We start from the raw sequence: 25,627 nt of genomic DNA, 5'->3' as shown, positions 1-25,627 counted from the left end.
CCATAAGGCACCAAAAGACACAGGGGTGAGTAGTGGGGGGGGAGTCGGTGACGAATGCAGATCTCATTTAATAGAAAACAGTGTTAACAAAAATAGACAACAGAAAGAAATCACGAACACCAGCAGATCGATGGCCACCGGCCCCTGGCTGTAGTGTCAGCGCCGCAGCAGCCCCCTCCCTCATCCCAGTCTCCCCCCCCCCCCCGGCCGCCCCCGCAGCTCCCTGATAGATTTATTGCACTTAAGAAAGAAAAGCGACGCATCCTCTTCCCCCCCTTCCTCAGCGGCGATGCTGGCCAGGACACCCCCCCCCCCCGCCCCCTCCCAAATTCACACCCTCCCTGAGAAAACTGCCTGCCGGGCCCGGAGGGGTTTGGCTGGCCCTGGGGAGCACAGGGAGGTGGGTTTTTTTTGGGGACGGGGCCCCCCCCAAGTGTCACTGCTGGCAGTCACCCACCCCATGCCAGCCGTTTTTTTTTCCCAGGGGGGATCCCCAGGGTGGGAAGCCCCAAGGACCAGCTCCTGTCGTCATGTCAGGTTCCCCCCCTTAGATCCCCCCCCACCTCAAAAAAAAAAAAGGGAGGGGGGAGTGTTCCCCACTTTGCCGGGAAGACGCCGTGCCGGCATGGCCGGCTGCAAGGAAGGGGCTTGTGTCCTGGCAGCCCCGAGGCTGCTCCTCTCCCAGCCCTGGCCCCTTGGGAAGCGACAGACCCCAGGGTTGGGGTTTGCATGGTGGGGGGGGGGAGTCCACTGCTGCTGCTTTTTTTTGTGTTTCTGGTTGTATTTTTTTTTTTTCTGGCAGCCCCAGAGCAGGAGTTCAGTTGCAGGTTAGCCCAGAAGGAATTAATTAATTCTAACACCATCCTCTAAATCCCCACCCAGTAATTTTGCAGCTGATGATAAATATATACTGAGAACAAACAAACAAACAAAAAAAGGAACTTAAAAATAAATAACCATTGCGGCTGCAGACACAGCCTGTCCTGGGTATCTTTAGTGAGAGACATTCTCCATGGGTGATGGCAGCCTGACGGTGCAACCCTCCATTCTCCTCCCAGCACGTGCCGCCAGTGTCTCAGTCCCTGTAGTGTGTGGTTTGAATTTCCCGGTGGGACCGATGCCGTGCCGCCTTCACCCCAGCATGGGATCTCCTCCTCGGAGAAAGATAGAAAAAGAAAAGGCGAAGGTGTCAGGTAGTGTCCAGCGAGGGCAGGGACAGCTGGGAACGGCGACGTCCCCATCTGGGTCATTTTTCTCTGCTCTCCTTCCCTTCCCTCCATCGCCCTGGGGACACGGCAGGGTCCCTCCGCTCAGGGGAGGCGAATCGGGCATCTGGGGAAGAGAGTCCGGGAGCAGGAAACTGTTTTGGGGAAAAAAAAGATTTGAATATAACCCTTTGTCCTGAAGTCCGAGGTTGGTTTCTTAAATCGTTGTGTGGAGTGGGAAGAGAAAAAAGCTACGCCAGAGCCTCCCCTCGACACCGAGCGGCCCTGAGGACCTGCAAGAGAGAGGAGAGAGAGAGAGACGATGGGGTCCCCGGACCTCTGGGATGCTCCCAGGGCTGTCCCCAACCCCTGTCCCCGCTCACCTGGGGTCACAGGGTCTCCTGCCCTGCATCCTGGCTGGCCTCGAGGAGCAGTTCCTCCAGCTCCTGCTCGTTCTTGGAGCAGCTCAGCTCTGCAAGCAAACGGCTCACCATTTCCTTCCCCTGCTCGCCTTCCCGGTTCCGCCCCCCCCAAACTGCATTAGTGGTTAGCCCGACTGCTAACGAAGAGGCTCAATGAGCTTCCCGCAGGGCTCATTAACTTCACCTCGTTCAGGAGCCTAATTAAGAAGCACCTCAAAGAACGAAGCTCAACGAGATTCGCTTTGGGTTAAAAATTCCTCGGGAAAAGCCTCCCCCAACCACAAATTACCATACCCGCAGGCATCCCATCAGGAAAGCAGAAGGGGATTTAAGTCCCAGGAAGACGCTGGCATGGGGAATGGCTCTGCACTCCTCCCGGGCTCCACCACACTCGATTTTGGGAGAGCGCAGCCGGAGGGAGGCTCCTGGGATTGAGGGGGAGTTTGGGTTTTGGAGCTCTTACCGTGCTCAGCAGTGCAGCTCCCCATTTTGCCATCGCCATCTGAGGATGCCTCCGGCAGCGCTCGCGCAAAATCCGTCTTCAGCCCGTTGGGGAGGGGAGTGTCATGGGCTGAGCTCTCGCAGACCGCAGGGTCACCCCGCTTGGGGTCGGAACCGATGCTCGGCACTGCTGGTGGTGTTGCCAAGCCGGCAGCGGCTTCAGGAACTGTTCCATTCGCCCGGGGTGCCAGGAGTTCAGGTTTTGTGGCCAGAGCCAGGTTCTGGGACTCAACGGATTTTGCAAGGGCAGTGGTGTCCTCCCTTGGGCGCGCAGCATTGGTGGCTCGCTCCGGCAGGCTCTCCACTCGCGTCACCACGAAGATTTTATGGCCTCGCCCGGGACTGGAAACCGAAATCCTTCTCTCGTTTCCTTGGGAGGGTGTGGAGGCCGGAGAGATGGCAGGACTCCCCACGCTGGCATCGTGCTGCGATTCCTCAGCGATGTGCAGGGGGGGCGGCCGATCCCTCGGCTTCTCCAGGGACAGCAGCGGCTGGGGTGCGGAAGCACCGTCAGTGGAGTTGGGGCTTTTCAGCAGTGTTTTGCTCAAGTCCTTTGACTCTAACCCAGCATCCGTCTCCTCATCTGTGTCCGAATCAGAGTCCGTCATGTTGTTTCCGTCATCGCCATCCTCCGCTGGCTCCGTGTCCCCATTCTCCGAGGCCGTTGGGGTCTCCCTGGCTTCTTCCCCCTCTTCCGGAGCAGAGGTAGCACTGCCGTCTCGGCTGTCCTCTACTGGATCCTCCTCCAGAGGCTCCGTCACGGTGATCTCCGGCATCGAGGCTGACTGCTGCAGCTTCTGTTCCTTCTCCTCCTTCTCTTTGGCCAGGATGAAGTTGCGCTTGCAGCCATTCTGGATCTCGGCCAGGAGAGCCTTCTGGGTTTCGATGAAACTTTTGACCTGTGAGGGAAGAGAAACCATTGGTCATTTGGAACATTTGGAAATCAGCCATCTGGGAACAATCGCCTCCACGTTTATTTTCCAGCCAGACACACTGTAACACCATGGTTTTTAACTCCACCCTTAATACTTCCCCAGGAAACAATTAAATTGCCTGAGAAATGAGTTCCCCAAGAGCTTCTTCTCAAAGCAATCACCACCAGGATCATGGGATTCCCATCCTGGGGGATGGTCAACACTCAACAGAGCAGGACCCTGAGCGATGGGTGCTGGCTGGCCCAGAGACCTCCAGAAATTTTCCTCCCTGACCCAAGCTGCGGTGTCGGGGCATGTTCAGCACACCCTCAGGGCTGCTGGCTGGGAAGCAGCCGTTATCCTACGGGCCAACCTTTGCCCATAGGCTGGGCAGGAATTAATTTCAGCTGAAAACCAGGAAAGCAGCAGAGCTGAGCGGAAGCCCGGAGGCGTCACCCTTGAGGATGGTGTTTTCCTGCCAGAGGGGGGCTCAACGAGACCCCCCCAAAAAGGCAAAAGGGGGGGCAGGTGAGTGGGTGCATTACCTACCGACTCCTTCTTGGGCTCCCTGTCCAAGTCGAGGCGCAGCAGCGAGTGGTTGACCTTCAGAGCCAGTGACAACGCCATGAGGCCACCTGTCTTGATCTCATTTTCTCGCAGGTCCAGGCGAAGGAGCCGTGGGCTCTCCGCGATGAATTCTGCCACTGCCACAGCACCTGCGAAGGACAGGAGAGCCGCCAGTGATGGCGACGAATAAGCTGTGAAACCGCCGGTCCCCTGATGGTGCTCCTTGGGGTTGCATCTAGCGGAGCTCAGTATTTTGGGAGGGATGAGGGATGTCAGCAGGAGTTGGGTGCCAGCTCTCAGGCACCCTGTGTGCTGAGCAAAAAGGTTTCCATGGGGTGTAGAAGATGCCAGAGTGGAGTGAGGTGGCCCTGGACAGGCTGACTGTGGCATTTTGGTTAGAGCCGTGCTGTGCCCCATGCCCAAGACCCCATGCAGCCGTGGGGCTGAGCTGAGCTGGACCAAGGTACCTTCTCAAGGACCAGAGTGGACCCCACATGCTGTTCTAAGAGCAAGGGAAGCTCTGCAGAGCCTAAAGAGCTTTCGGCAGGTGAGGTGCCAGGTGAACTGGGGCCGCAGTCAGCAAAGCTGGCGAGCACCAGCCTCTGCTCACCTTCGCAAGTCAGTTTGGTGGACGCCAAGCCCAGGCGAAGGACAGAGCGGTTCCCGATCAGCCCATTCTTCAGGTTGCGGACACCTTCATTCCCAATGGGATTGTGGCCCAGGTTCAAGGTCTCCAGGCTCTGTGTGTGAGGCTGTGGATACCCAGGGGAAAAAAAAAGCTTGAGGCAGACGGGACGGCGGGTCCGTCGCAAACCCGAGTGGGTTTAATTCATGGCTGTTCCTCTAACCACACCGCCGAGCCTGGGGATGCCCGAGCAGCAGTAGAGGAGGGAGGACAAGGGACAGGTTCTCCTCCGATGCAGCACCGGGGGCAAATCGTGCCGGTGCGCTCCTACCACTGCCCAGATCCAAGCCCGATGGTCATGGGAGAGACATCTCTCTGGGAGCAAAGCTGAGCGCCCAATGGTAAGCCATCACCCCCAGGAAGGTAACAAGATCTACTCACCAGCGTCATCCCCAGATAGGCCATGCCAGTGTGAGTCAGTTGGTTGTTCCACAAAACCAGAGTGACCAGCCCTTTCCGCTGCTCCTTCAGACCTTCACAGATGTACGCCAAGCCTGGAAAAACAGCCGGGGGGGTCAGCCCTCCCCTGCCGGCACGGATCCTGCCGGCTCTAACAGCACTTTACTTGCTTCCTCCGATCCATCCCTCTGCTCAGGCGCTGCCCGATCCTGGGCAGGACAGACAGCGACGGAGAAAAACCACGGCATCGTTACGCCAAGCTCCGGCACTGGCAGCGTCTCTGAACACTGTCCTCCCTCCAAACCCCTTCCCCCAGCTGCTCGATTTGACCTTGGCTGCAAACGAAACGCCTCGCTCCCCTGTGTGCAAACAGGCAATTAAACCTCTTGGTGCATAAAATTAATTAGCGCTATGCCTCTGGAGCAGCAGGGTACGTAAACCCTGGGGAGGCAATCAGAGGCATGGGGACATCGGGAGCTCAGGGTGACCCCCTGCCTGCTCCTCGGCCTGCCCACAGCTTGGGGAGACACAGGATGGCACCCGCTCACAGGCAGAGGGTGGTGGGTAGGGTAGGTGCTCCTTCTTTTGGGTCACCATCTCCCTTCTTCGCCAGATACGGTGTTATGGAGCTGTTTGCAGAGATGGATCCTCCACCGCTCTGTACACCTTCCTGGCCCAATCCTGCCCAAGCTGAGGGCAGGCACCATTTTAAATCACTGCAAACATATTTATTTGATAAACACACAGCACCCGAAAGGCTGCAATGCTGTGGAAACCCACGGCAATGCCCAGCAAGCGACTTCCAACATGAAGAGCCCCAGCGCCGCGCATTATTAAGCACCCAAAGATGCAAGGGACGTGGCAGCTGACCTGGAAGGCAGCAAATTAATATTTGCACCTTAGGGTGGGACCCATCTGGGAGCATGAGTGGCCACAACAGCACTGGTGACATCCGACTTGGTCATGCTCGGCTATCTTTATATCCAACCCAAAGGCAGCCACCACAGCTCGTGCGGAGCAAGCGTGGCTCCTCCACCAAACTGCAGCGCTTGGCCAAGTAATCAGCATCACCGACCTGAACCAGCCAGGACTGAAGTCTGGGTTGGGATTATTTTGCAATTCGTGGGTTGATTTGGCTGCTCAGTTTGGCTCCAGGGAGCAAGGAGGAGAAAAAACAGATGGCAGCAAGAGATGGAGGGAGCCAAAAGACGTGACTGAGGCATGAGGCATCCCCATCTCTCCCTATGCTCAGGAGCTGCCATGCACCTCGCAGCCTGGCCCGGGAAGCAAACAAAGTTTCCCTAAGGATCTCAGCTTTAAAAACCTGAGAGGTTTACCTTGCTGAAATCCTTCTGACATGTTGAAGTTGCTCTGTGCACTTCTACTGCTTTGGCTCAGCTTGGGGACAGCGCTGGCAGCCCCTTGAGCTCTATGCCCTGCAGCCAAGTTCCTTACCAACTTAAACCTGGGTCAAAACTCCAGGAAACTGGGGTTCTGCCTGAAGGAGCAGCGAGGGGCCCTCACCTGAGTCCAGGATGTGGTTGTTCCGCAGGTCAAGTATCTGTATGCAGCTGTTGAACTTCAGCAGGTTGCCGAGCTGAGCCGAATCCTGCAGCCCATTCAGCTTATTATCGGCCAGGTACAGCTCCCGCAGGTTCATGTTCATCTTCAAAGCCGTGGCTGAAAAGGCGGAAAACTGGCAACTCAACCCGCAACCCGTGCCGGGACGGCTCGGAGAAGAGGTGCGGGCTCGGGAACATCCTGGCTACACCGTTACGAGCGCTTGTGCCCATCCGAGCCCTAAGCTCTGCCACAAAACGCGTGGCCTCCGGCACAAGCTCATGGCTGCATCAGCACCTGCCACAGTTGCTGTTGGGACATGGGCTGAAAGCCTCAGTCAGATTTCTGAGGTGTATGGCCAGCAGCAGGATCCCACGCAAGCCCCTTTATGCCCTCCCACCTGCAGAGGGAAGTGGCGGCAGCTCGTGCCGGCACAAAGGGGCTGCGCTTTCCTAGTCGGAACAGGTATCAATTCAGGCAGGCCACGTGCCCTTGCCACCACATCGCCTGCTTCCAACTAAGCCAACCAAATAAACAATTAAACCCCAGAAACACTCCCCTGCCTGAACCCTTAGCTCATTGCTGTTATCACAACACCGCCATTAGCTCCAACCGGGCTATGATTTATCACTAATTCATTAGCTTAATGACAGGGGCCACCCAGAACTGTCTTACACCCACTGCCCGCAGGCTGGGCTGGCACAGAAACACTGGATCTCCCACCTGGGGCAGATGCATGGGGCTCTGCCATGCGTCGGCAAGGGCATGCCAGCAGTGACCACCCCGAGACCTCGCTGCGCATCACCAGGAGGGCAAGCCCAGCATTGGCACCGCTCTGTCCCGTGCAGCCGTCATCTCGCCATGTTTTGGGATACAGGTGGGTGCTGCAGATGCCTGAGCTCGGTGTCCGTTCTCCAGTGACTCACCTAGCAGCATGAGCGGGCGTCCCGAAAGGCTGGCGTTCTCCAGGTGCAGGATGATCAAGCTGCTGCTGATGCGGAGGGCGCGTGCCACGAAGGGTGCCGAGTGGTCCAGCAAGGGTGTGTTTCGGGCATCCAGGTACTGGAGGCAGTTTGTCTGGGAGGAAGACATGAGAGGGATCAGTGCTTGGCCCCATGCAGTCTCAGCCGCTGTGGTTTTTTGGCTGTTTTTCTAGGTCGGGTTTAAGGCCAAGCTCTTTTACAGGCCAAGTCCCATCCTGGCTACTAACGCTCACGTAAGAGCTCCTGGGATGACTTATGCCCATCCGAATCATCATTCTGGTCACCCCACAGGCTTCAGATAAGAGGCAAAGAGCCAGGAGGAACCACTCAAGATAATCCCGTGTGCCAGGACAGCCTACACCAAGCTTCACGCTCGAACCACACAATTCCAGATAAACACCTTATCTCCCGGAGAATTGCTTCTGCACCGAGTCTGCTGTCACCCTTGAGCTACAGCACCGGGGAGGATGCGCTTCAGGTGACTACAGCAGCATCACATTCTCAAAAGAAAAGCTTCCCTTGGCCTTACACATCTGAGGATGTGCTGCCCTGAGCTCTCTGGATCCGGGGTCTGGGAAGGCATCGAGACATGTGTCCCTTGTCTGGGGTTTGCCTCCAAGCCCTAAAATACTTCTCTAGCTTCGCACATGCCATCTATTCCTGCTCGAGATGTACGGCATGCCAATGGCCTCTGTTTGGGCTGATTTACCATTCTGGGTGCTACTGTAAGCCCTTTCACACCTCCAGATTCTCCTTCGCCTACCCAGAAACTAAGAGCCCCAACGTCCCAAAAAATATCTCGAGCTCCTTCACCGCACCCGTGTACATGCAGCTGGTTTTAAACCATCATTACGGGGTCAGCCAGCACTGTGGGGGTGACATTTGGTTTCTCCAAAACATGGTGTGGGCATTGCCTGCACCATGCAAGCTCCAGTTCCCAATATCAGCCCCAGCGCAAAGACACTTGCACAGGGCAGGGAACGCTACCGGGACCCTGGCTTTCCAACTGGAGTTGTGCAACACACCAGCAGTGTTGGGTGAAACATCAGCAGCGCTGCAATTAAAATTAGCAGGTTGAGAGGTAATTGCGGATTGAGGGTGGTTTTGCGCCGCGCCCCGAGTGGGGAGCACGAGACACTGCCTCCTCTGCACTCGGCTTTCAGAGCGAACTCAAGCGCCGAACAATGAGGTTAATTAGCTCTGCGAAAGCCAAACCCCGGCGCTAGTCATCCTGCTGTAAAGATAATGAATACCCAGCTTGAGAGGCTGACCTTGCGAGCACACCACTAATAACAGCCTGCTCTTCTTTTTTTGCTGGGATCTACATTTCTATTTTCTATGCTCCGGGTGCTCATCGAGGCATTAGACAGGTGGGAAGGGTGATTTTTTTTTTCCTTGCCTCTGAGCCTCGGATAACCAGGATATTCTGAACCAGGTGATTTTCTGGACAGGTGAGCACAAAACCACACCTCTGGTCTTGGGAGTCTTTTGAAAGACTCACCCCAGACCACCTGTGTGGCTGCAGAGACTTAAAAGCAGGTGCCGAAAATATTCACGAGGGAGCACAAACCTTCCTCATCATGTGGGCAGCTGCCTGCCAGCCTCGGGTGCCGATGTGTTTATTAAAGGAGATGTTGAGGTGCGTTGCCGACTCATAATATTCAATCATATCAAATAACGCTGAGGCGCCCTGCAAAACAAAGGCAGATGGAAAAGCTACAATACGCAGGCAGGCAGAGGCTGAGCGGGGTTTGAGAGTCAAAAAAAAAAAAAAAAAAAAAAAGAGGTTTTGCTGTGCTACGATGCAAGTGGCTTGGGCAGAAGCCGGCTCCTCCAGACGCCTCTCGCACGATGTCTCGTCACCGCTCTGGTGGTCTTTAAATTCTTGCAGACAAGGTCCATGACCCCCACCCAAGGCAGCCCAGGCAACAAAACCCCTTCCTTCTACCTCAAGCACAAACAAATCGCACCTCAGGTGACGATTCCACCTGTCCCTGTGCCTGCTGGCACCGTGGCACTTTGCACGTCCCTGTGCCAGCCCTGCAGCAGCCCGGGGTGCTCCCCCGGCCACAGCACAGCCAGGTCCTCCCTGGGTCTCTCCAGCCTCTTCGAGGGATTCGCTGCAGATTTTCTGTGCCCCCCCGGCAAAAAAAGGCATCTTGCCATATTCCCCATGTCCCTACCACCAGGCATGTGCTCAGGAACTGTCACTGGGGCAGATGGGGACCCAGCAAAGCCTGGGATGGGATGATGGCTCCGGTGCAGCCATTCCCTCCCATAGGCTGTGCCGGCAGAGCTGCCTCCCCAAGGTAAAGCCTGAGGGCAAAGATTTCCACTAGCGAGCCCAACACAGGCATCTTGTGGAGGGATTCAACCCCTCCCCTGCCCCTCTTGGAACCGGGAGAGAAAGCAAACTCAGCTGGAGCAGGTTACGGCACCAGGGACACACAGGCACTTGAATGACGCTTCCGAGGACACAGGAAAATGATTTGGTTTGGGGTTTTTTCCTGGATATTGAGCCTGAGCTGAGGCTGGGCTACTGGCTTGGTGCCTGTCTGCTCCCTGCTGGGTTATCCAGCTCCGCATGCAGCAGTGACACTTTCCCAGCCAAGAAACCACTCAATAATCCAATCGGGCTAATTAAAAAAAAAAAAAAAAAAAAAAGTGTAAAACCCAAGACTTATAGCAGGGTTAGGAGTGAAAGGGATTAGCAGAGCAGGACTTGTGCCTGTGAAACGTCTAAAGCTCCTACGGCAGAAGCGGAACAATTTGCTTAATTACATAATGAGTCTCTTCGGAGAAAATTAGCTGAAAGATATGCTGGAGCGGGCAGAGAAGAGCCACAAAAGTGCTGCAAGGCTTCCAGAAAAAAAATATGCGGAGAGACCTGGAGGACTGGAAAACACCAGCAGAAAGGCAAACAAGAGAAGGAACAGGTCTTCAGGGAACAACAGGACTTTCTGCTGGAAAGCGGATGCTTATTCGCAGGAAATGAGAAGGAGAAGAATCTGGGTGACTAAGTCCCTGGCGTGACGCACCCGGCAGAAAAAGGCTATTGATACTGAATGAATCGGAGGGACAGGGACAGGAGTGGGAGGTCTCAGGGCTGCGGGGAGCCGGCATTAACTTTCCGCGGCTGTTTTTCACCCCTGGCAGCAGGGAGACACGTTGGACACCTAGTGCCCAGCAGATGGTCTTGCTCTACCGCAACCGGTCTTGCTCTACTGCAACAGGAAGAGAAAGGTGTAAAGCGCCGAGGTCTGCAATCCCTCTGCCTGCACTGTCCAGCTCTGAAGCCACGGGATACGTTTAATTATTAATGTATAATTATTAATGTGTAATTGTTCCTCCTGCAAGATAACGAGTGGAATGAAGCACGGGATCATTTTATGGCCAAAGATGTCATGAGCTGAGCCAGCCTGTCCCTGCTCTATGGCCCCACGTCCCTTGCCAGGTTGCGGTGCTGTCAGGGGACTCATCCATCCCCCGAACAGCCCTGTCCTGGGGCTGTGGCCCCCCTGGCAGTCCAACAGGATTGTGCCCCCAGTGCCCAAGTCAGGTGGGATCCTGGCTGGTTGCATTGGCATGGCCCCGGGATGGGACAGGGTCAGCAAGAAACTGTCGTGGCTCAGAGCCAGTGCCGTCAGAGGGTCTGATCAGGAGCCACCGTCCAAGTCACGTTTTTTTTCCCCTCTTCGTATCTGATGTGGGAAGTGGCCCCGAGAAGCTTGTGACTGCTGAGCGTTCCCAAAGCGCTGCTCGAACAGGGAAAATCGGGGAAAAAAGCATCAAGGACTTCCAAGCAAAGGGACAAGATATGTCTGAAGCGGGGTTCTGGATAGGGATGGACGATGTGGGAAAAACAAGAGCCTTGAAGAGGCGAGGACTGAAAGGGGATGCTCCCAGGCAAGGGGAACTCAGAATCGGAGCTGGCTAAAGTAATTTTTAACCACTTCCTTAATTTTTAACCTCCTCCGCTTACCCGCTGGGACCTGAACTCAGGGCCCCAGGCATTGCGAGGGAGGAAGAAGGCAAGCCAGGACGGGATGTGCAGAAGGGAGCCTGAACTTCGTCCTCAGCCCCGAAAAGCCGTCTGAGAGCTACCCACAATTCCCTCAGTTTTCAGAACAGCTTTTATAATATGTATTTAAAAATGCCTCAGAGCTTCGTGGCCACCTGGCCTTCAGAGCGAGCAGTCAACTTCTTCCTTTTGGAGCAGCAAATGCTGCAGACACAATTTAGGTCTGCTTATTTAGCAGACCTAAATAAGAGCGTGGTTACGAAGGGAATGGGTATGGCAACACAGTACAGCCCCCCAAAAATAAGTCAGTGCCCAGGAGTTAAGGACTGACCACAAAACCCGTGAGGTTTGCATTAGCTGTGAAACAGGAACAAGAAGCCAGGAGAGGTCATGACCACTTACATCTTCATCCAAGCTCGTTTGCTCCAAATCGACAATTTTGAACTGGACCCGCTTGAAAATTTCTTCCAGCGCCTCGCAGGCTTTGTAATCCAGCTTCTCCCCTGGGGAAAGAGCAAAATAAGGTGAATTTGGGTGCTTCAGCACGTAACACGTACAGCTGTGAGCTTGAGAGCCCCAAACCACAGGACAGAGAACACGTGGAAAGGTGACTTTCTCCCCCATTCAGAGGCAGCCCATCTTACGAACAACCTGCCTGAAGGGCAATTCAAATCCAATATTGGGCATTCATGTTGATTTATTCTTGTGTGTCTGGCCCAGCAGTGGAAAACATCACCTCGGATGAGTATTTCTCATTAACAGACAGGGATCAAGTCATCGCAGGGAGCCCCAAAAGCCACGCTGGGGCTCGCCACCAGTGCCACAAGCTGGGAGAGCGATCCACAGGCAGACTTCGGAAAGGATGTCTCTCGCTCGATTACATGCAGCGATCTTGGAGGATTTGTGGAATCCACCTAAACACCAGCGTGGTTGCTCCCCCAACACAGACCAGCCACAGCGGCAATGCTTTCACCACCTAAAAGTCACTGAAACCTGGGATTTCTGTCTCCTCAGTGGGCAAAGAGCCATCTTCCCAACAAGCCAGCCCCTCACCAGCTTCGGTTCATCTGGAATGACATTATGAGCATCTCCGCTGACAAATTAATGGCTGGCTGATTGCTCCTTTTGCTACATAAAAGCACCAGAGAGTCGAAATTAAATCCCTGCATGCGCATCGTAAATACACACACTGTTTTGCTGCCTCTGACAAATTAAATTATTCACATTTCAATTTAGGGGAGTGCTGGCACAAGCTGCTTCAAGAACATTTCCCAAGACTTTGGGCTTTTTACTTACTTATTTTTTTTTCCTTATTTCCTTGGATCATCCTTGCCAGCTCTGCACAGCAGCAAGTCTCTGAGGCCTGAGGGGTTGGCCAGCCCACAGACGAGCCATGACAGCTCATCCCCACTGGCTTACGGGGCTGTGATTCTCCCCATAGCACTGCACAAGCTACTTCTGGTTGAAAAAGGAGGAAGTTTTACCCCAATAAGCATCAGTGCTGGCTGCTTTTAGACACCGTGTCAATTGCCAGCAGGTGATTTTGCCAGGCAAACCAAATTTGGAGAGGGGAGGACATTCCACATGGAGGTGGAAGCTCTGCCTTTCCTTCTAAACGCTGGTAGATCCTGTCCCCTCCCTGTACGAAGAACAATGCAATGGCAGCCAGGTCTCGCGCACCACTGCCTGCAACCCCATTGATCCCCTCCAAAACATCGAAAGCCCAAAATGCAGCAGCAAATGGTTGCCCGCTGGGGTCTCTGGCAGCCCCACCAACCTGTGACCCACCAGCTGGTATTAGCCTCGTCAACGAAGGTGACAGCAAGGGGGAACCGGCCCGTGCTTTGCAAATAGATCGCCTGTTCCATGCTGGAGCAAAGCCACGGGCTGATCTCACCCTGCGGAGCTGGGAATTCACTCAACAAGACCAGAGCGAGCAGTGATCCCTCATCGGCTCCCTCTGATGTCTCAAAGCGGGAAGAGGCAATGTCTGACACCAGCTCGAGTGAAAAAGCAGTTTAAAATAAACCCAGAGCTTTGTTTCTGTCGTAATAACTATCGTGACGGGGGACACGGCGCAGGCGGCTGAACGCCAGGTGGGAAATGGTCAAGCAAAGCAAGTGCTGTGGAGGGGGACTACAAACCCATCGCTGACGGCTGAGTCTGGCCGTGCTGGCATTATATCACATATAACGGCATAAAGCAAGCAGTAGCCAGGCTTCTGCATTGCTTGGGGTCTTCTGAGAACCCCCATTTCTAGGGGAAGGAGGGACACAGGCTCCAGTTGCCCAGCCAGCTGACTGCAGGATTTGCAAGAAGTCAAGAAAAAAGCCCTGTCTGACAAAACTGAGTCCAAATGATGGCAATGGGGCCTGTAAAAGATTTATTTTGGGGGGACATTTGGGCAAGCTTGCATTGTTACTCCTCCAGCAGCACGTCTGCCCTCCTCCAGGCGAATCAGCTCAGGATACAGACACCCCGGCTCTCCGTGCAGCGAGGTTATTTCCTTGTGGTTCCCCAGCCTTCAGATTTCTCCCCCACAAAACTGAATAAGTGACAAAAGGCACCAAATGCTACGGATTAAACCCCAAGGCTGCAGCCCCTGCAGATGGCTTCTGTCCCTAGAGCCAAGCTGGATCTTGCCAGAGCAAACAACATCCACTCATGCACCCAATGAGTTTCATTGGGAAACCAGGACAGCCTGGGCAGGACCTCAGCAAGAGGCAGACGCTGCCAGGACAACCCAGGGTTGAGAGGAACACCATCAACACCATCGCTCCGCAAAGGAAGAATGCTCCGGCCAACGTTGACCATTCCATCTTTTCCCCGGCTGTGTTGTGGAAGCATCCGTGCTATGTGACTGTTCTTGCTGCCAGTCTCCCAGGTTGGTTTTGGGAGGTATGCCCCAGCGCAGAGGGGGAGAAGAGGCTCTTTAGGAAGGGAAGGAGACCAGAAGAAGGCAAGAGGCAGCGAGCTGCTGTGAGAAGAACCCCCCACTCGTAAAATATTTGCCTAGCAGAGACCTTGCAGGGAAGCAAAGGTGACCTTCTTCCTCTCCTTCCTGGAGCTATGGGAGATACTCCATAAAAGCCGTTGTTCAAAAAGATGTTTGCAGTAAGAAGAATTAACTGGAACGCCTTTCCAATTTTCCCATTGTGCAAGGAGTTTTGAGACATCTGTTGGAAAAATATTCTGGCAAACCTGCTTTGGCTCAGCTCTAACTCATGCCCCAAACGAGCCGTTTTGGGCAGGGGGGTATGCGGACAGTGCTTGGAGATGGTGAGGGACAGTCCGCTGTTCGAGGGGCTGTTGAAGCTATTCTGTTGCTTTTTTGGTGCTCCTTGACCACGACATTAATACCCCTCGTATAGAAACACCTCTGGTACTTAGTCTTCTGCTTGTGCTGGGCTTAAGGCTCTCTCCTGCTCTAGCCTGCAAGAGCTCCAGGTGGGACCATGACTGCAGCAAGAGCTGTACTAATGGAGTGAAACACCAGGACTGCCCAGAAGAAAAATAAAATCCCCTGGTGATGGAAAAGGGGCGTACCTTTCAGATCTAAGCAGTCTATCCTGGGAGCCAGATCTTTAAATTCCTGCAAAAGAAAAAGCAGCATTTCATACTCAGGAGGAGGAGGAGGAAGGCGAGGGTGGGAAGGGGAGGGGAATTAACGCATTAGAATAACAAAGTTAACATGACAAGTTGGGCAAATCCTCTCCCAAACAAAGAGAGGGTATGGGAACTCTCAGCCCGAAGTTCACTCGAAATCAAAGCTGCCACCTACGGCACTTTGCAGGCTGGATCCATGCAAGTCATGGGGAAACCTGGTGACCCTCCCCGGGACAAGATCTTGGAGCTCTACAAGGAAGAGTGGCTAATGAAGATGAGGTTCTGTCTCTGCACATGGAGGCACTGGAGCTGCGCGGGGAAGGCACAGCACGTGAAAAAGCAAAAATATTCCCTCCCAGGTCAAGGGAAAAGCTTTAAACATCATGCTCCAGCATGCTGCTCTCAGGCCTGAGGATTTAAATGGGACTTTTATTCGCCCCACGTCAGCAGGGAAAACCACAGCCCTCATCGCGGTCTCCCCGCGGGCTTCCCTCCCCTGACCACATGTGCAGATTTCCATTTAAAACAACATCTGAGGTATAAACCGCTTTGCAAACAAGCCCATTCAAGTCTTGTCTCCTGGCTTGAAGGTGGGACGGGAAGCAAGGGGCAGCGGGGACATCAAAGCCCACCTCCAGCAAGGTTGGAGCTACCCCCTGCACAGCAGATGCAGCTTCAGCAAGGAAAAACAGGGTCTGGCAGCACGTTAAATTACACATAATATTGTCCTAGCAAACTCCTTCGCTTTTGTGCTCGGCAGCAAGTTTCATCTGTCCAGAAACCTGCTCATGCTATTTAAACAGGAATCTTCGTTCCCGCCTGATGCACCAGCGACTGTAAAAATCTATGGCAAGTCGTGGAATAAAGGGTTGTATTTGATCATTTGGTGCTGGGACAACACCTGCACCAGCTCTACCTGTATCTGTTTCAGTAGTTTGGGTATTTGCTTGCAGTTCAGCTTCTGGCAGGCTTGCTTGTAGGCGGTCATGATTTCATCGACAGTCACGTTCTGGGCTGAAAAGGTACAGGGTAAGAATTAAAAGTTACAGTTGTATTTGCCCGAACTGACACATCCACATTCCCCCATTGGATGCCACTATCCACCAGGATTTACACCCGGCAGAAGAGCCTGGCAAGGAGATTACAAGGATTAAGGATGTTCAAAGGCGATGGAGCGAAGCAAAACCTGAGCCAGGCTTGCTCGAACATGTCTATGGGAGCAAGCCCTCTCCTGCTTCGGCAGAAAAAGGGGCCAGAGAAGCGCAGTCAGCACCTCCGGCCTCCTCCAGCCACAATTTCTGGAGCAGAAAAAGCTTTTAAAAAGAGTCACGGGACGACAAACCACAACCCCCCCCTCACCTCAGCAGGCTGCTGTGGTGCTTAATAAATAGCGCCGCCAAATACATTCCTATTGCTTTTAGTTTCGCTCAACTTCTGGGTTTTTGCTTAATCGCTTTGCGATTGCCGTGTGGAGCCAGACAAGGCACATCCACCCCCAAGTATAACTCCAGATTTTCCCTAATCAGCTTCTGGAGACAGCCAGAGCAGTGTGTGAAGGACTCAGTTGGGGGGCGTGGATCAGCCTGAGTCAACGAGACATCAGCTAAAAGCTCCCAGAGTTGTCACCTTCTACTAAATACATCCTCGAAATTCGGCTCCTTGTTTGGAAGCCACAGGAGGGACACTTTCCTGCCGTCACCGCCGCTGAGCTCGGCTCCAAGCTGCCAAGTGGCATTTACTCACCGCTTCTGCCTTCCCTGAATCATGGGTAATGCTGCTGCTCCAGATGCCGGGGAAGGCGACGCGGGCGGCCGCGGAATCATTAGCCACGTGAGGCGATGCCCACCTCCGCTTTTGGCGTGATTTCGGTTCAGCAATCAGCCCAAACAAACACTAAAGCCATCCCCAGTCAGAAGATGATCTGGTGAAACCAGATTCCCCAGGAACTTCATCTGGCAGAGCACGAAGCAACCCCCCTCCTCCGGCTCCCATGCCCGAGGATTACAACACCCAGAGAGCTCAATAAAAACCTAAATGCTCTACCAGCTGCAAAACAAACAAACAAAAAAATAAAGGGCTATTTTAATCTTTTTCCTGTTCAATACAAACCCATTGGGCTTCTCTGCAGTGGGATGGGGTCCAAGCAACACATGGCAGAGGGAACGCTGTGCCCCAGCTCAGCTGCACCACCCAAACCCCATGGTTTTGGCGGTTTTTAGCCCTACGACGCTTCCCAGGCCACCGTGGTGAGGTTTGCAGGGACAGCTAACACCCAGCCAAGAAAAGCAGCAAAGGTTTAAATACACCCCAAGTGAGCGCTTAACTAGGCGAGACCTAAGAACGGCTTTCACGCCCCAAAAGACAGAAAACATTTGTTCCTCTGAAGTGACACGTGGATGTGTCGGGTTGCCAATTCCCCAGGAGCTGAAGAAGGTGCCATGGAGGAAAATCCACTGAGGGCAAGCAAGCCCCGTGTCTAAAAAGAGAGAAGTACTCAGGTTAGCGAGGGGATGAGCAGCGCACTGTGATGTTTCTGATCCCACCTGCCACAGGAACGCTTTCCTCAAAAAAAAAACCAAGCATGATTTTAGAAAAGCGAGGAGAGTAAAGGAGTTGCTGCTGTCCTAAGGCGGACGAGCATCCTGGGAACACAAGGACATGGGGCAATCCAAGAGTCTGCGAACCTGGCTCCAAAATGTCCTGGCTGAAGGATTTGTCCTGAGATCGGAACTCAGGCATGCTTTGCTAATTTGTTTTTCATTAGTTCCTGGCTTTGGTCTGCCCTCTCCTGGGTGGAAGTCCTAAATTTTAACAACCCTCATTGCTGTAGGACGGAGATTTGCTTCTGCTTCCCTCTGCGCAAGTCTCGGCACATCTCCGTTCCCACCTCGTGGTGCTCGCCGAGCAGGAAGAAGTTAACACGTCTCGTGATCTTCTTGAGCTACTTCCAACGTCCTTCACACGCAGATGCACACCAAGAAGCTCACTGTCCCCTATGCTGAGAGCCATGCTGGTGCCGTGGTCCAGGAGGATCGGAGCAACTCCCTGTTCCCAAAGAACATCCTGGGATGGTTTCATCCATGTGGTTAAACGCTCACAAGCGCATCCAGATCACTGGTGGGAACCTTTCACCTGCTACTCCCAGGTCTCCTTCGGGCTTCACCACCAGTGCCGAGTCTGTTCCCAACTCCCGGGGAAGCACCCAGAGTTCCTGCATCTGTCAGAAGCTGGAAAACACCTGGGGTTTACCCCCCCGGAGCCACAACCACTTGCCTAACCGTACGGGCAAGACCAAGAACACCGGTGAGCCTGGCGCCCACTCTGTACGTCCCCGTAACCAGCAATCCCTGTGGCATGTCTGGCATGAGATCACCCAGATGGCCCATAACTCTTCCGCAGTGGCTCCGGATCATCTTGGTGGGGCTGCTGGTAGGAGCAGTTAGGATTTGATCTTGGTTTTGCTCTTGCGAAGATTTAAGGAGGCTAAACGCCAACACCGAGCAGCGGTTCTTCTTCCTGCAAGGCTCAGGCTTTGCTCTGAGGCCACCTCACTCTTCTGAAACTCAGATCCACTAAAAACGTTCTTACTTTTGCCCGAACAATGCATCCTTAGGATAAGGACCGAGACCCTCTGAGAGAATTTCCTCACTAGAAATCAGGGGTTTTAATTAAAAAGGGTCTTCACGCTGGTTTTTAGAGCATGCCATCCCTCTTTGTTTCTCTTCTCCCCCTTCACAAAGGGCTGCCCTCCCACCTGTTTGTGGTAACGAAGCCTGCAAGTCAATATTAACATTTCCTGTTTGAGCTCTGTCTTGTGGCTCACCAGCAAATATTTGCCGTGTCTGTAATATCCACCTTCAAAAAACCCTTGAAATTTCTCGGAAAAGCCTTTTTTTTGACAGAGCAGGGCAGTTACACGAGGGCTGAAGCCGATCCCGTAGCACATGGTCTTCAGCAGCTCTGGAGCTGGTAGAAGGGCTTTATGCCTCTGATGCCATCCGTAAAACAAAGCAGAGCTGTTTGGCAAACAAATTTGAGAAAATACATATTGACACACAGTTGGGCAGGTGACTTGAGTGAGCAAAGTGCAGCTCACTCCTGGCTTGGGTGGAATTACCCGTAGCTTCAAAGATTTGGTTTTAGAAATAACAGGCTGGAGACAGTGCAGGTTTCCATTCGGAACATCCTTGACCATGTCTTGGATCTCTCCTTCCTTAAAGTCTGCCCCCAAAATAATCATGTTAAAGGACAAAATGAGATGGAAACCAGAACTCGTCTCATGGTGCTTCAGGTCCCCCCAGAAGAACAGTGGCTGTACAAGACTTCAACGTATTTCCCTAATGAAGAACTAAGATTTATTACCCAAGTGATGACCGGCTTTGACCCCACTCACGTCCCGACTCCCTCTGCCATTTTAAAACCCTGTGCTAATATCCTCAATCAGAGTTAACTACCTTATCGATTAATCTCTTTATTATTGCTTGGAGGATTAAGATCCAAAGAGCAATATCGAGGGTATTTCCCAACCTCCTGTGTAGCTCAATGTGTTTCATCCACTAATTTTCTACTAATTTTAGCCCACAGCTCCTGGCAGAGCGGCCGCCGGCTTCACCGGGACCTGCTCCAGCGACGGCATGGGCACTGGAAAACACAAACCACAGCCGCTCAGCTGACGAGACACCGGGAGAAAGCCTGGAAAATTCAGAAAAAAAACCCAGAAAGGGTCATGGATAAAGTTTAAAATGCAAATAACGCTTCTTCTTGCGAAAAACATTGTTTCAGTGCCCCCTAACTGCTCTGCCCATGGCAGGTTTTGCTTCACCCGCTCCTCTGTACCACGCCCAAGCCCGAAACAACACGACACCAAAGCAAACAGGTCGTTATTTATTAACAGCCAGCATTAGCCGCCGGCTGCAGCCAGCTGGTCTTCTCAGCCTCTGTGTCATGGAAGAGAAAAGCTGATTTTTCACATGTTCATGCTGCATTTTGCTTAGTTTTGCTCCCTGCGCTTGCTTCAAGCCCATGTCCTGGGAGGCAGAGTGTAAGGAAAAGGAGGCGGAAGCCGATGTAGGCAGCAGGGAGCTGCTCAAGGAGTACGTCCCAAAATCCGATCAGGCCAGGAAAAGGCAGTGACTTCAATTTGATCTAAATCAAACTATTTACCTCCATCCCCAAGGTCACCAAATGAGATCTCTTAACTCTTTGCCTCTGCTTGGGAGCATCCTGCTGCTGCTTCTTCTCCCAGGCGAGGCTTCACGTCCCGTCTTCCCGTGCAAGGGGAACAGCAGCTGCAAGAAAATTATTTTCTTCTCTAGGGAAGTATAAAAAAACCCCAAACCCAGCAGAGGAGTTTGCTGGCAATCAAGCGGCTCCTTCGCTCTCGGTCTGGTGGCACCCGATGCAGGGAGAGGAAGGCAGTGCCAGAGTCACCCCGACACCCGGATTTGCTCTTTCTCCAGCAAAGGGCACCGGATCCCGCATTTTGGGGGAACAGCACCTGCCAGCTAGGTGGGTTATGGAGCTTCTCCACCTGATGGCCACGGGCAGAGGCATGAGCCAGCTCTCCCCGGGGTCTCTCCTGCATTGGCAGACACCCTGACGCCTGCAGCGACCCAGGCTTCCTCACTGCCATGATGCTCAGCATCGATGCCGGTCCAAACCGAACACACCAAGACCTTGAACACTTGGGATGGCAGGACTTCACCCACACAACGCCTCTGGGTTTGTTTTTTTTTTAAACCTGGGTTTCCACACCCACTCCTTCACGACACTGCTGTGGTTTCCTGGCTGTATCCTGGGGAATCAGATGAAGACGTCTTTCCCCTCCTGTGCTTTCCATTGGAGACAGCAGGAGATGCAACTTGGCGGCAGGGGAAGCCTCTGACTCCTCTCCCCGAGTGCAGGGGTCCTGAGATTTCTAACAAAGCAGTTGGCGAAGCTGTAGGAAGCGGGGAAAGGAAACAAAGGGGCACTTTTTCCCCCTCATCTTGTGCTCTGGCTCATTTCCCAATGAATAACGTGGCACCCACAAACCAAGCGCCCGCGGGGCACCGGTGCAGCAGGGAAGCCTGGCAAGCTGAGGGAGACAGATGGCAGCAGCATCTGGCCCTAAAACCTCCCCTCTCCATGTATATCTGGCACATATCCCGTCCTAGCCGACCCCTTGGACCTGCATGGGCTTAAATCAAGACAGGAATTGTTGGAGAACAAGGTGGGAAAAAACAGGATGAGCTTTCAGGTCTTCTGGGTTCAACCCGGCACAGCGTCTCTGTTGGCGGAGGTATGAGGCCGGCAGAGACCCACCGGCCACACGGCCGCCAAAGGGAAGGAGCAAAGAGGAAGGTCAGAGCGGAAAGCGTTGTAATTTAACCTGACATGGATGCGGGTGAGGTGGCAGAGAGGCCGGTACTGCAGCCTGGCAATAAAGAATTAAAGGTAGAAATAATTAATGCTAATGGGCAAGGTTTCACAGAAAGGAAGGCTGACGAATGGAACCTGACACAGGTCTGTAGGGAGGCCATTTATCTAGGACCTCAGGTAGCTCTGCCGGATCAGGATGCTTTAAAGGTGCAACAGTCCCAAAGGGAAAAAAAAAGCTAAAAAAAGAGAAATATTAAAAAAAAAACCACAACGGTACTTGATTCAGTAAGAAACATGATGGTATAAAGCTACCAACTGCCTCCTGGTGTACAAGCAGGGTGTTTCTGTGAGAGGCGAGGGAACTGATGACATTGGGATATCGTCAGTTTTAAAAATAACCAAGTGTATACCTTGTGGGCTGACAAACCGGGAGCAGACGGACGCACTGCCCGTTAAACAATGCTAACGATGCTCTAAACACGCCTCCTCCTTTGCCTTGTGTAGCGCAAAGCTTTGCAATAAACCATACGCCTTCTTTACCTTCCTGTTTCAAGCCCTCGAGCACTTCGGGGTGGCAAGCGCACCAGAGAGGAGGATCCAAACCAACGCACGAGTGGCGTCGTCAAGCCCCATGCCGTGTGCTGCCTGGCAAAACCGGCCCTGCCGGTACCAGCTGGGAAGGAGACCTTGGATTCAAGTAGCCAGAAGGAAGTTAAACAAGCAGAGGCGCGTCCACTGGAGTAATTTTACCCAATGAATGATAAATGGGAGATAAATAAAGCCCCGAATAAAAATAGTTGTTATGCACACGTGAGAGGAAGAATAAAAGTCGCGTCACAGGCAATGTGCTCCTGAAGTCAAGGGAAAGGCAGGTGCCAGATGCCGGCTCTGCTCTGAATGATGCCAGCTTCCACAGTGTCACAACTATCAGCAACGTATGGGATTCCTCTCTAATTAGAGAGGGAAAATTTGCTTTCTGGGCCTTCACACCAGGCGTCTCCAGGGGCTGAAGTTTGAGGTTAAATAGTTTGAAAGAAAAGGTCCCCAACACCTGAAGGGCGTGATGCCTTTGGGGAAAGCCTCTAGCTCCAAGCCAGCACGCCCAGAGCCTCAGGAAAGGGGAGCTCGGATGAGGAATATGTCCCTCCCGGGCTCCCTCTGGGGAGAGTGGCTTGTCTGAGAGTGCTGAACCATGTTTGGTTTTCTGGAGCAGCAGAGAAGGGCTTGGGGGACGAGCCCCAGGTTTGCTTTACCAGGCAAACGTCATGTCTTCATCCAGAGCAGTATCAGAGCGGTGGAAATTTCATATTAACAGAGCTGGCAGGATATATAAACAACAAGAACATGTTAGCGAGCAGTTTTTCTCCACTGCTGGAGATATTTCATGGAGGCATCTGGCTACCAGTCATCGCCTTGGGATGAGCCAGCTATCACAGAGCAATGAAACCAGAATTAATTGGTGATACATAGCAAGATCTAGCACCTTTTAGGTCACGTCTGACATCTGCGTGGTGAAACTGGAACGGGTCTCGTCACCCAAGGAGGTGTGCGACTGGGAAAAACTTGGGGAAAAACCCAATTTCTGGCTCACGACGCAGTAAAAATGAAAATAAGGGGCTGTTTTGTTCCCAGAAAGGAGGTGTGGCTGCCGGTTACCAATGATTTTTGGTGGCAGGTGCTGCAGCGGTTCAGTTTGGGACAGAGAAATGCAACTTGCGGTGCAGCAGCCCGCGAAGAGCTTTTGGGATAGCCGTGCTTGTACTGTAGCACAATGTCCTTTACCAGCTGGTTCCTGTGTTTCGGTACAGTATAAAGAATGTCCCGAAATTGGCAGCCAGCCAGATCATGCAATTGTTGGGAGCCCTGGAGGCATCCTGCTCCAAACCCCCTCACCCAGGCCAGCAGAGGGGCTGTGAGCGGAGTCCCCAATGGGTTTGGCACCCACTGGCAGCAGATCCAGGAATGCCAGGAGAACGGGCGCTGGCGTTTTGCTGGACCCTCTGTTCTGGCCATGCCTCTCATCCGGGGACATTTCCTTGGAACACGACAGCCCTCTGCGTGCAGTGCTGAGCTCCCTGCATTGCTGGAGGGGCTGGGGCGGATGCCAGCATCTGGAAATGTTACCGAAACCGCTAGGACCTTGGAGGGATGGAGCTCTGGCTTGTCTCCTTTCTCCTCCCTTGTACAGCCCAAGCTTTGGTAATGCTTTGGGGAAGAGCCACTGGTTTCTCCATGCTGCTGCTGCAGGACCATCACCCTCCTCAATGGCAGTGGGTGCCACAAACCCCCGCCAGAAAGCCAGGTGCCAAGCAGGGCTCTCCCATTGCACCAGCAGAACCCAACCATCATTGCTGTTTCTGCTGCACCAGCTCAGGGTGACAAAACCGGGAGATGCCCTCCAGGCTGAAGCCGACGAGGGCTGCCTCACCGATTCGCCTCCGTGGCTTTACCGGGCTGGTGGTTTTGGCAGTTCCCAAAGGCTGTGTTTGGGCACCCGACCCTGGGTGCCTTCGGCTGGTGGGGGGGTGTCTCTCCCCCAGGCCCACAGCGGGGACCTCTGCTCCGGTCTCCTCAGTACCGGCCCGGTCCCAACCCCGGACCCCCCCAACTCGAGGAGCCAACCCGGTATCCAAAACCGGTATCCCCACCCCCACTCTCGGCCCCCGGTTACCGTGTCTCCAGGGGTCCTTGGGCTCCACCGCCCCGGAGACGATATCCTCGTCGGAGGGAAATGTTACCCGTTTAGCACCAGGCCGCAACCGCCCGTCTTCGTTTCCCTGAGCCGCCCCAGAGGGGGAAACCTCAACGGGCGGCGGGGTTTCGTTACCGGGTTCGGGGGGGACGGTCAGCGGTCCACTACCCTGTCCCGGCACCTCCATGGCGGAGTTCTCCCTCCTCACCGCAGCCCCGGGGGCATCGCCCGGAGCTGAGGAGCCGCTACGCGGCGGGGAGGGAAGGGAAGAACGGGAACGGCCACCGCGGACCGGAGCGGAGCGGAGCCGCCGCCGCCGCCGCCGCCACCCGCCAGCACCGCAGCGGCCTGCGGCTCCGCCGCCGCACTTTCGCCACAGCGGCGGGGAAGGGAGGAAGGAGAAGCGGGGAAGTGAAATGGAGGTGGAAGAGGAAGGGGCGGGGGGGGGGAACGGGGAGGGTATAAGGCCCCACCGCTGGGTTCAGGGCCGTTCCGGCTCCGGGAGCAGCGCGGACGGCGGTGGCGAATCTGCGGAAACGAATCGTGAGGGGCCGGCGGCGGGAGCAGCGTTGGATTCGCCGCCGCACTTTCGCCACGCTGGGGGCGGGGGGGTGGGGGGCGAGAGGAAGAGGAGGCGGGAGAGGGAAGGAAGATGCGCGGGTACGACCCGAAACCCGTGCGTGTGTGTGGGCTGAGGTGTGTGTCGTCGTCGTCGTCGTTCCCCGCCCCGGTAACGCGAATCTGCGGCGGCGACAAAGCAGCCCGCGCAAGTTGTGGCGCACTTCCGGTGGCGGCGCGCATGCGCGGACAAGCGCCATCTCCCCTTCCTGCCCCGCGTGTCTCCCGCCCCGAGCGTCCGGTGCCCCGTACGTGGGGGGGTGGGGTGGTGTCCGTGAGGGGCTTTGGGGGTCCAGGGGAGGCTGGGGGGACGGTTAGGGGCTGAGGGTGTGTGCACAAGCGGCACTAGGGCCCTGGGGGCGGGGGGGATGTCTGCGGGGGGTGGGGGAAGCACACGGGGGGCTGGAAGGGGGACGAGGCGGGGGAAATCTGTCTTTTAGAGGCCCTGGGGGGGCACAGAGGGGTGCGGGGTGGATGTTTGGGGACCAGGAAGCGTTGGGGGCGGGGGGCTTGTTTTTTTTTTGGGGGGGGGGGTCGGGGCTGTAGGTGTCACAGGGGTGCAGGGACACACACAGGGGACATGGGTGGGTCCTCTGGGGAAGGAGAACACGGCGGGGGTGGGAGCACAGTGGGGGTCTCAGGTGACACCCCCCACACTTTTCTCCCCCCACCCCTCCACCCCCCCCAGGAGCCACCATGCTGGTGCCGGTGGGGGTCCTACGCCTGCCACGGGGTCCCGAAGGTTCCAGCCGAGGTTTCAACCCTACTTCACCCCGATTCCAAGCGTTCCTTGGGGAGCAGATAATGGTGCAGGGCGTGCGGGCAAACCTCCGGCAACGTTACCTGCGGGCACTGGGGGCTGCCCGGGGCCATCCCACCCGATTTTACCTCCGGGCGGGGGTCCAGGTGGACGCCGTTTTCGGTGCCGCCGATGTGGACGCCGTGGCATTCCAGGTGGACACCCTACGGACCCCCCTGGGGGTGCAAGCGGCCGCACTGCTGCGTTACACCGACGTCCTCGCCTACACCTTCCCCCTCGAGTGACCCGTTAATTAAAACAAAAATCCCCTTTTTCCAACAAAACCCCTTTTTTT

The 25,627-nt window shown here is 54.6% G+C and overlaps 2 protein-coding genes across 6 annotated transcripts; one reads left to right on the top strand and one right to left on the bottom strand.

Annotated features, from left to right (window-relative positions):
* Nucleotides 1-44: 44 nt before the first annotated feature.
* On the bottom strand, nucleotides 45-24,518 carry PPP1R37 (protein phosphatase 1 regulatory subunit 37). Of its 4 annotated transcripts, none has more exons than XM_069777371.1 (15): nucleotides 23,895-24,029; nucleotides 20,027-20,151; nucleotides 16,607-19,555; nucleotides 15,780-15,877; nucleotides 14,804-14,849; nucleotides 11,660-11,760; nucleotides 8,807-8,926; nucleotides 7,180-7,330; nucleotides 6,218-6,373; nucleotides 4,676-4,788; nucleotides 4,220-4,361; nucleotides 3,592-3,758; nucleotides 2,091-3,027; nucleotides 1,589-1,677; nucleotides 45-1,498 (listed from the first exon to the last, which is right to left on the bottom strand). In XM_069777371.1, exons 4-14 carry the CDS (start codon nucleotides 15,849-15,851, stop codon nucleotides 1,595-1,597), a joined length of 2,088 nt encoding a protein of 695 aa, XP_069633472.1. In that variant the 5' UTR covers nucleotides 15,852-15,877; nucleotides 16,607-19,555; nucleotides 20,027-20,151; nucleotides 23,895-24,029; the 3' UTR covers nucleotides 45-1,498; nucleotides 1,589-1,594. The 4 variants fall into 4 exon arrangements, with proteins under 4 accessions (XP_069633472.1, XP_069633473.1, XP_069633474.1 ...); XM_069777372.1 differs by having other exon boundaries at nucleotides 16,607-19,504; XM_069777373.1 differs by lacking the exon at nucleotides 16,607-19,555.
* A 156-nt stretch (nucleotides 24,519-24,674) lies between these two features.
* GEMIN7 (gem nuclear organelle associated protein 7) lies at nucleotides 24,675-25,616 on the top strand. Of its 2 annotated transcripts, none has more exons than XM_069777363.1 (2): nucleotides 24,675-24,781; nucleotides 25,222-25,616. In XM_069777363.1, exons 1-2 carry the CDS (start codon nucleotides 24,715-24,717, stop codon nucleotides 25,575-25,577), a joined length of 423 nt encoding a protein of 140 aa, XP_069633464.1. In that variant the 5' UTR covers nucleotides 24,675-24,714; the 3' UTR covers nucleotides 25,578-25,616. The 2 variants fall into 2 exon arrangements, with proteins under 2 accessions (XP_069633464.1, XP_069633465.1); XM_069777364.1 differs by having other exon boundaries at nucleotides 24,780-24,798.
* Nucleotides 25,617-25,627: the final 11 nt, after the last annotated feature.

Source organism: Haliaeetus albicilla, chromosome Z (assembly GCF_947461875.1).
Source record: "Haliaeetus albicilla chromosome Z, bHalAlb1.1, whole genome shotgun sequence".
NCBI lineage: Eukaryota > Metazoa > Chordata > Aves > Accipitriformes > Accipitridae > Haliaeetus > Haliaeetus albicilla.
This window is presented reverse-complemented; position numbering and strand designations above follow the sequence as displayed.

Bases quoted from the DNA above. Each gene is read 5' to 3' on its own strand.
- GEMIN7 (XM_069777363.1), top strand. From the start codon at position 24,715: ATGCGCGGACAAGCGCCATCTCCCCTTCCTGCCCCGCGTGTCTCCCGC. The intron at 24,782-25,221 runs GTACGTGGGGGG...CACCCCCCCCAG, and splicing joins CCCCGAGCGTCCGGTGCCCC to GAGCCACCATGCTGGTGCCG.
- PPP1R37 (XM_069777370.1), bottom strand. From the start codon at position 24,102: ATGGAGGTGCCGGGACAGGGTAGTGGACCGCTGACCGTCCCCCCCGAA. The intron at 7,331-8,806 runs GTTTGTGCTCCC...TCTTCCTCCCAG, and splicing joins CTGCCCACATGATGAGGAAG to ACAAACTGCCTCCAGTACCT. The intron at 4,789-6,217 runs GTGAGGGCCCCT...CTGTTTTTCCAG, and splicing joins CAACCACATCCTGGACTCAG to GCTTGGCGTACATCTGTGAA.